This window comes from Hydra viridissima, unplaced genomic scaffold (assembly GCF_058129835.1).
Source record: "Hydra viridissima isolate aposymbiotic clone 2 unplaced genomic scaffold, HvirCarnegie_v1 scaffold_8, whole genome shotgun sequence".
Lineage (NCBI taxonomy): Eukaryota > Metazoa > Cnidaria > Hydrozoa > Anthoathecata > Hydridae > Hydra > Hydra viridissima.
The window spans coordinates 14,360,852-14,370,786 of NW_028324307.1; the positions used below are offsets into that span (position 1 = coordinate 14,360,852).

Sequence of the window (9,935 nt, forward strand, 5' to 3'; positions counted from 1 at the left end):
TCTTTTATTATACCAACAATGAAAATTACAGTTTTATGTAACTAATGATCATCTTTTATTATACCAACAATGAAAATTACAGTTTTTATGTAACTAATGATCATCTTTTATTATACCAACAATGAAAATTACAGTTTTTATGTAACTAATGATCACTTTTATTATACCAACAATGAAAATTTTAATTTGAAGTAAAAATACCAGTACCTAAAAAGTAATACCTAAAAACACCTAATACCTAAAAATATCAATAACCCTAACTTTTTAGTAGAAAAATAAAGATGAATCATAAATAAAGCATAAATTAAAAAACTTTAAAATCTGAAGTACAAAATCACAACAATGATCATTACAGCTTTTCAATTCTTTTTTTTATAAACACCGAGCGAAAATGTCTCCTAAATTCTCGACTAAAAAGTGAGTATACTAGTGGATTCACCAATGAATTTGAAAAACGCAAAAGCACAAACACTTGGTAAATGACTGAATTCATCCCTAAAGATTTAATAAAAAGAGAGAAAAAAAATAGCAGTCTGTTCGGTAAAATACAAAAGATAAACGCAAATACAACTATTCTCATTGTTTTCATTGTTTTGGTTTGACGATCTAACAAAAAATTGCGTTCACTTTTTGTCTGATACTCAACTAATTGGCTGGCTTTGAATAAACAATTCGCTTTCTTTATAGATGATGAGATTCTCCAGAAACAGATCAACATCAAAGTAAATGGTATTAACGTGTCCAAAACAAAAATAAGCAAATCAATAGTAATCATCTTGGTATATGTAAACGAATAATCACAAAAGTTACCATACGCACTTTGAGATGATTTGTACACCATGCCAAAAATTCTAGGAAGAAAATGCACCAAAAACGCTGCGAAAAACAATAACGCAACTCTTAAAAAAGTGTTTTTCACTGAGTTTGACAACAACAGAAGGGGATAGAAAACAGCTCTTTGTCGTTCAAAAGCAATATAAACTAACAGATAAATTGATGCATCCATCATCCAAAATGTTATCAGAGATCCAGTAATGAGCTTACACATCCAATCTCCTAGAATACCGGTTGGGTGATGAAAAGCATTTGTTCCAAGAATATAAATAGGAAACGAAGTTATCGAGGCTATCAAATCAGCAACTGCTAACGAAAATATAAGAATGTTAAATGTAGAAGTCCTTTTGATTTCTTTGCTCGCAAGTATCACCACCATTACAATGGCATTTCCAATCACTCCAAAAAAAGTGATGCATCCATACCAAACAGCTTCCCATATTTGAAACTGAAACGAGGTGTTATTTGATGCAGACTGAAAAAAAAAAATTAATAGAAAATATTTTTCTGGAACTGAAAAGTTTTGGTACAAAAAACAACTTTTTGTTTAAAAAAATTTTATTAAATATTTTGAGTCTTTTTTTTTTCTTTTTTAGAATAATATTCTATTTTTGATTACTTTGAATACCACTAATCAAATAGATTATCAGAATTAGTAAAGAATATTCTTTAACACAATTAAAATTAAAGAAAAAATTTCTAGTAAAGAGCAAAAAGAAAAAAAGAGTAGGAAAAATTAGACCATTGTAAAACTTTATGTTGTGTACAAAAGAAAATTTTATCTTTAGTACACAGCATGAAGTCTCCCCAACCTTGCTCAACCCCCCCCCCCCCCCTGAGAACTTCCATCCATATGGGAAACGGGAATTTGATGATCACCCACTTCATCAAAACCATTCATTCTTGCCACAATCTCTGAGATATACATTCTACTCAGAAGTTAAAGAAATTGAAAAAAAAGAAAGATTTAAACTTGAAGTCACAACATAATTTACCATCAGGTAGGTGCATCTTAAAAACTACAAAAAAAAGTGGTACCCTATAACTGAATATTGGAAACTTCGGAAGTGCTGAAACTTTCGATACTTAAAAACTACTTAATATGAATGTCTTCCCTGGCCTTATTTTGTAATCTATGGTTTTTAGTAAAGCCTTGTGATTTAAAGAAAAGTCACCTTTTTTGGTTGTTACCCATTAAATATCGCTATCAGGTTTTTTGCTTATAATTTTAGAGCCGTTGATCAGATTCTCACAAAATTTTCTACACATTTTGTTTTCGGGCCATAGTATTGGTACACACATTATTGTAAACTTATTATTAAAAAAAAGACATAAACAACCCCAAAAAACCCTTAAAAACTACAAAATAAATCCTTAAAAATTACAACTTCTATGGTAATGAAATGTAGTTAGGGGGACTACTTTTAATTAAAATTTGTAGTTAGTTTAACATATAAGGCACTCTAACTGTAGACATTATATTTAATAAAAAGGAAGCCAGGATAAGCATTCTTTATTGGACCTACACAAAAAGTTTGATATATATTTGTCAGAAGAGAATATACAACGACCTGTTGTAATTCTAGCAGATGGACACAGTTCAAGATTTGACTGCAATGTTCTACATTTCCTTCATGAAAAAAAAATTAACTTGTTTATAAGTCCACCTGATACAACTAGGGTTACTTAACTGTTGGATCAAAGTCCTTATCAGAACATGCATCGTGAATATGATAAAAAAAGAGATGAACTTTTTATAACTTTCCAAACAACAAACCGAGAAGGCTTCATGACAATTTTAGGAGGAATGTGGGATAAATGGGCTTCAAGGGATACCATAATTAATGCTGCAAAGAGAGTTGGCATATCTAAAGAAGGTTTAAATGTAAATAATATGCGGGAAAATAAATTTCAACAGGCTGCTAACTGTATGGCTTAAAATCAAGAGCAAGACCCTTCTAGCCCCCTCTTGTTCCAAGTACACCAAAGAAAATATGCACACGTTCATCAGCAAATGTTTTTTTAACACAAATTACTCCATATTCATTTTCAGAATTAGCAAAAACAAACCATTGATATGAATCAGCTAATTATTGGAAATTTATGTTCAAGCAGTCGCAGATGGTTATGAAAGAAAGTTATGAAAAAAGCTTAAATCAAGAAGATATATGAGGTTTGCTTACAGTAAACAAGGTAAAACCAAAAGACATGAATAAAACAAAAAATATACGTGTCACCAATATACATGAGTCAATGGAGTATAAAAAATATACGTGTCACCAATATACATGAGTCAAAAAATATACGTGTCACCAATATACAAAGTCCAAAACATCATTGAATAGGTCGAGTTGATTGAAATTGGAAAAACATCATTGAACAGGTCGAGTTGATTGAAATTGGAAAAATATCATTGAACAGGTCGAGTTGATTGAAATTGGAAAAAGGAAAAAAAAAGGATCAAAAGGAGAAAAAAAAAGTGAGAAAAAGATAAAGAAAAAGAACAATTTCATAAATGTAAATTAAAATGTGTTTGCAATGGCATTTGTGCAGTAAAGGGTTTTAACACGTTCGCTGCCGAGCTATTTTTAACTACGCGTTATTTCTTTGCCGAGCCATAATGTCTGCAATGATTAATATTTGCCGAGGCTGTTTTGCGTGGTTTCATTCTCACTGCCAAGGCTAGATATCAACATTTCAATATAAAAAAAATTGAAATGTTGAAAATCTGAAATAATTTTATACTATCTCTTATTCTGAATATAACTGACAAAAAAAAAAGCACTACGAGTATACTCGTAGTTTGGCAATGGCGAAGGAATTTTTTTCTCCAGTGCCGAAGTACTCGTAACACCGTAATGAATATAACTCATTGCGGTGACTACATCTTTTCAAGATGTAATTGAGAGCTTGAAAGTTGTAATTAAGAAACGTGAGATGTAATTGAGAAATACAACAGGTAATTTAGAAGTCGCAAAATGTAATTAAGAAACACAACATGTAATTAAGAAATTTTAAAATGTAACTGAGAAATCCAACATGTAAATAAGTAATCGCAATATGTAATTTGAAACATATATTATAAGCTTTTCTCAATTACAACTTTCATCTTCTCAATTACATCTTTCGTTTCTTAATTACATCTTCCATGTTCTAAATTACATATTGCGACTTTTAAATTACATTTTGTATTTCTCAATTACATCTTACGTTTCTTAATTACAACTTTCAAGTTCTCACCTATATCTTGAAAAGGTGTAGTAATGTAACAATTTCATAAATGTAAGTTAAAATGTGTTTGCAATGGCATTTGTGCAGTAAAGGGTTTTAAAGAGTGACCTGTCTGAAATAAATAAATCATTATGCAGCAAAATTTCTTCTAGAGTTAATGGAATGAAGCCAATAATGATTAAACTAGCCACATCAGCCGAAACAAATGCTAAATATAAAGGCGATTTGAATAACGTGGAAAGCGATAACATCAGTTAGGGAAATGTTTTATATTGTTTTGAAATGTAACTTATTGATTCTGAAAAGAAATTTTAACTTTGTGTCTCAATGTTTGTATTAACCTTAGTACCCCTTAAAAACCACATGCGTCTCTACTGCAAGCAAAAAGCTCATTTTATCAACCAGAGAAGGATATTGTGAAAAGTTTTTTTATTTTTATTTGTAGTAACAATATAGTTATCCAAAAAAAAAGGAATTGAAAACTTATTTTCAAATTGGTGCTTACCCATGCCAAAAGTGTGTTTTTTTTATTTTAAAATTAAGTTATTTTTTATTTTTTAATTGTTTTTAGACCGGATTTTAGAGCATAAATTTCGGTCAAAGGGACAAGAAGGTGTTTTCTCGGATTCGGGTTATAACCTATACTGTTGCCATCGCTACTATTACCATCGCTATATTGTTGCCATCGCTAGTTTAAAAAATAACTTACAAGTTTAACGGTGTAAAATTCTAAACCACAATAAAAATTGCTTACTTCGTTCTTATTAAGCAAGTTTGAAGAACTTATGTAAAAGTTCTCCATAATAATATCCTCCGTCAATTTACAGCTTGTTCAACAAGAAATGTTTGCGAGTCGCTTTTTACTCTAAAGTCTTTTTATTTTTCTATAACAATTTGGACAACTTTCTCTCAAAGTAAAAACCGAATACTTCTACTGTCTAATTTCATCTTCGAATAAAACGAAAATGCGTTAAAATAAAGCAGTTGGTGTAACTTAAACGTAGAATTGTTATTAAGATTTATTTTTGTGGTAAACTGAAAGATGCAAAACAATTAGTAATATTTAGATTACTTGAATCGATCTGAGTTTTAAACGGAATTTTAAGCCGTAATACGAGAATGGGATTAGATTTTGCATTTACGCAGTAAAAGTTTAACAAAGAAGTATTATATAGCTTGGGCAAAATAATAATAAAAAAACAACCTTCGGCATTTATTTTCATTGTTCGATTTATAGAAAAAAGATTAATTTTATTATTATTCACAAATATTTACGTTTGGTCATTTGACTGGGAGGAGTTTTGACTGGCATTGATATTGATTTGTCAGAGGGAAGCTGGTTTGTTAGGACTAATTTTAATCATTCTGCGTTTTAAAAAGCTTATTAGCGTTGACATTTAGCGGGAACAACGACCTTATTTACGCTTTTATCTATTTGTGAGTTTAGCATCTTGAGCGCTGGATCGACAGGGGACGATGACGCAAAGCAGGCGCGATGAGCGCTGGTATTGAGCGAGTGAAACCAAGTAGCGAAAGTTAACAGCGCTGACATCGAGCGGGAAACGCAAGTTCAGCAGTACTAATATCGAGAGTATCGAGAGATATGATAATAAATCTTTAAAAAAATGCTTTAATACAATTTATTTAACACCCAATTTCTCGATACGTTTATCAAAAAGGCTGATATTAATAATACGCCTTCATTTTCCTTCCGAGTTCATCGAACCCCTATTTGGTGAATTTTTTAGCAATACTTATTCGCTTTTTTAAAGAATATTCTTTTAGATATTGCTTATTACCATACCCACAAGTTTCTCAAATATGCCGTTATCTATTATTTTACCGACCCAGACATTTAGACAATCAGCATTTCTCTAACTAGCCTTAATGGTTAGTGGATCGCCACTGATATTTGGCTTGTGTAAACTTTTGTTTACAAACTTTTTTTAAATTAACCAATTTAAATATGCAACGAAGGCACTTTCATACGCGAGGAGGTAACTGAAAGAGGACGGACGAAAAGGTCCGTAGGATAAGAGGAGTTCAACCCTTGATGGCAGTTAATATTGAAATATTAAAATAAGGCTCGATCTCAAAAAGCTCAAATTAAAATCTAACGACAGCTATCAATGCTAACGATTGTATTAAAATGCGCCGCGAAGAAGAATTTCTATTGCCCAGAAGAACACAATTAGTTGCTGTGAAGAATACAGTTAGTTTCCACTTTGTCTTTACGTTTCTGAAGTAGACAATGGGTAGAACAATCAAGCTTTAGAACGAAATTTGCAGGTCGGGTTTATTTCTTTTCGCAAATAAGCGTGTGTTTGTGTCCTTGCATATTAACAAAACAATTTTATCGTTTACTCCTCGTTATCGTGTTTGGCTCAACTCTCTATCAAACAAAATTTTGCTGTTTTTGACTGAGAAAAAGGCATCCCGCATATCCGCTTCACAAATGTTGCTGGACCAATGTTAATATCTCAGATTTGAAGTTGAACAGCTTGCACTTCTATGGGAGGGTCTGATCTAAAAGTGAGAATAATTCTTATAAACTTTATTCATCCAGCATTTGCCAGCCCAAAAACTAATGAAGTGGTTGTTTAAATTTACTGCATTTGACTCCAAAGAAGCACATTTTTTGTTTTGGGTTTATTTAACCATAAACTGGTTGAGTTCAGCATCATGGAAAGGAGTTGGATTCTTACGCGTATTTTTGGAAATCTCATGCCAATCTGAAAGTTGTGATTTACATTTAATGAAACCTATGTTTTTGTCATACTCCTTTTAAGAATGACCTTTTTGGGAAAACAAAATAGATAATCCAAGGAAATAAAAAACTGTCTAACTTTTGTTTTGACCAGTACAAGAATTTCAAAAGTTTGATATCTTGGCTTGATTGATGACTTAAAAAATCAAACGATACTTTTGCTACTTCATTTGTCCCCTTTTTTGGCAACAGTTTCTATCATTACCATAGATCAGAATATTTTTTTTTGCCAAACTTTTTCACCTCTTTTTTCTTTAGCTTAATTTTTGCTTCTCCTCTATTTAGCTTGATTTTTAAAGCTCGTGAGCGTTTTAAAGCTCGTGAGCGTTTTAAAGCTCGTGAGCGTTTTAAAGCTCGTGAGCGTTTTAAAGCTCGTGAGCGTTTTAAAGCTCGTGAGCGTTTTAAAGCTCGTGAGCGTTTTAAAGCTCGTGAGCGTTTTAAAGCTCGTGAGCGTTTTAAAGCTCGTGAGGTTGGTTAAACTATCTTTAGAAGTGACATCAATTTAAACTTTTAGCTCATCACACTTTAAAGAAATCACCTTTCAAGAATAACAAAAACCATTCTCAATTTCATCTTTAAGTTGTCAGAACAAATTTTTTTATCCGGATAGAGAATAGTAAAGCATATTTATCACTTTATGCTCAGTTTCTCTTGAAAATAATAAAGCGGTTCTACACAAATCAGCTCTTTTTATTGAATTTTTCATTACTTTTTTGAGTATTTCAACCGGTATGTTTTCTATTTCTTGTCGAATATTGTTTTTCAGTTGATCAAGAGTTTGTGGTTTATTCACGTAGACCTTTCCTTTTAAATAACCCCATAAAAAGAAGTCTGGAGCTGTTAAATCAGGTGATCTTGCAGGCCAATGCAAATCACCAAAACGAGATATTAATCGATCTGGAAAAAGGTCTTTCAAAATCCGTGTTGTTTCTTTGGCTGTATGTGGTGTGGTACCGTCCTGTTGAAACCACATATTGTCCAGATTTTGTTCTTCCATTTGTGGCATTAAAAAGTCTCGGATCATTTGTTGATAATTATCACCAGTAACAGTTGTTGTTTGTCCATTTTCGTCTTCAAAAAAATAAGGTCCAATGATATTTTTAGCATGAATAGCGCACCAGACTGTTATTTTTTGGGGATGTAATGATGTTTCATGAATGATTTGTGGGCTTTCACTTCCCCAGAATCGAGAATTTTGTATATTGACATGGCCACTGAGATATAAATGTGCTTCGTCACTCATCATTTTTTCACTAAAAATATCAATTTCTCTCGCAAGATTCAAAATGGCATTACTGTACTTCAAACGCTGATTATGGTCTCTGGGCAATAGCTTTTGCACTAACTGGATTTTGTAAGGGAAAAGGTGTAAATCTTTTTTCAAAATTCGTCGAAGAGAGCGCTGAGAAATGTTTAATTGTTGAGCACGTCTTCTTGTTGATGATTTTGGTGACTCTGCAACACTTTCAACTTATTTAACTAGAATTCATTGCAAAATTAAAAATTTTTTTCACAAATGAGAAGTTTTTGTATCAGTTAAACATTGGTCATATAGCCAGTCTATAATTTAATTATAATTGTAAAAAAGTTATTTAAGATTATCTTAAACTTAAATCTAATAATTTTAGTCTATACGAGTAAATCAATTTATCTTTTCATAATTATGAAACTTTAGGTTTATGAATAAACAAACGTTTAAACAATTCTTCTTATGAAACGAATTATGTAAATAAATATATAATACCTTGAACAATTTTATCTTTGCCATTCTTACAAAAACTTTTTATTGGTAGCTTTTTATTATCAGTGTTGGCTTCATTTTATTGTGGTCACATTACAGACTGAAATTTCAGGCCAAAAAAAAATCTTGCATTTATTTATAAAATAGCGAGGAAAAAATAAATCCATTAAAGGTATTGTTTATTAGATTGATTCCCCTGCTACAAGTTGTTTGACACTATAGTGTTTGCTGCTCACAGTGAAATAAAAATAATGTGTTGATAACCAGGGCTGTGGAGTCGGAGTCGGAGTCGTGGAGTCGGAGTAGAAGTCGGAGCTCATTTTGGCTGGAGTTTGAGTCGGAGTCGGAGTCGGAAAAAATGTACCGACTCCGACTCCGGTTTAAAAAAAATCTTTCAAATTTTCATAATTTTCATAAGGATTTTATAGATGTTACAAAACTACAAGTCCCAGGATGGTCTGAAAGCTGTAGGATATCCAGACACAATGGGAATTGTAGTTTGCGACAACTAGAGGACAAGGAGTTTGACATGTTATTTTTAGGCCTTTAAAGCAGTGATAAGCAATAGGGTATTTTGCTGCTTATCACTGAGAATCATAAATCACCTCCTTTGCACTCTCCTCTACCTTCCCTTAAACTATATAACTTCATGATCCCCTAACTCCCGACTTAAATTGTCTGGCACTGTGCTACATATTCTTAGTAGAAAGCTAGGCGTGCCACCACCAAGCACCTAAGAGTTGCTACACAAACAGAAAGACTGTAAGTATTCAATTAATTTGTTTCTCTGGAGAGAGAGAATATTAGAAAATTAGTGATTGAAGAAGCTGTGAAACAAAAAGAAGAACTTAATGAATGTCTCAAGGGACGCTTTGTGTTTCTTAACAGAGTAAACTATTTTGCAATCAATGTTTAATTCTTTTTTGAAAAATATGAACCAGTTGCCAAGACATTGGCAGTAAAAGACACCAAAGCTAATCACACCAGCGAAATTCTCCAGGTCTTAATAGAAAAGATTCTTAAAGAATATGAACTTAAAGAAGAACAAGTTCTTTCTGTCCAACTGACAATATTTCAAACATGATTTTGACAAATTCATAATGTTATTAGCGACTGCATAAGAGTTTATTACATAACAAGAGTTCAGAAAAGTTGTTTGTTCAGAAATTGTTTTCTTATAAATATTGTTTAAAACACTAAGTGGTTGGATTATTTGTATCATAGTGATGAAATAGCCAATGTTAACATTTTACTACAGTTATTTGTTGTTACAAACAAATAACTGAAGTAAAACAAACAACTATTTGTTGTTAGAAATTGGTTACTTATGAAGGAGTCGGAGTCGGGAGTCGGAATCGGAGT

General features: G+C 31.9%; 1 protein-coding gene across 1 annotated transcript; it reads right to left on the reverse strand.

Moving 5' to 3' along the window:
* Nucleotides 1-315: 315 nt before the first annotated feature.
* LOC149885252 (bombesin receptor subtype-3-like) lies at nt 316-5,130 on the reverse strand. Its single transcript, XM_090096636.1, has 2 exons — nt 4,820-5,130; nt 316-1,309 (listed from the first exon to the last, which is right to left on the reverse strand). The coding sequence occupies exons 1-2, from the start codon at nt 4,865-4,867 to the stop codon at nt 350-352; spliced, it is 1,008 nt and encodes a 335-aa protein (XP_089952762.1). The 5' UTR covers nt 4,868-5,130; the 3' UTR covers nt 316-349.
* Between the last annotated feature and the right edge of the window lie 4,805 nt (nt 5,131-9,935).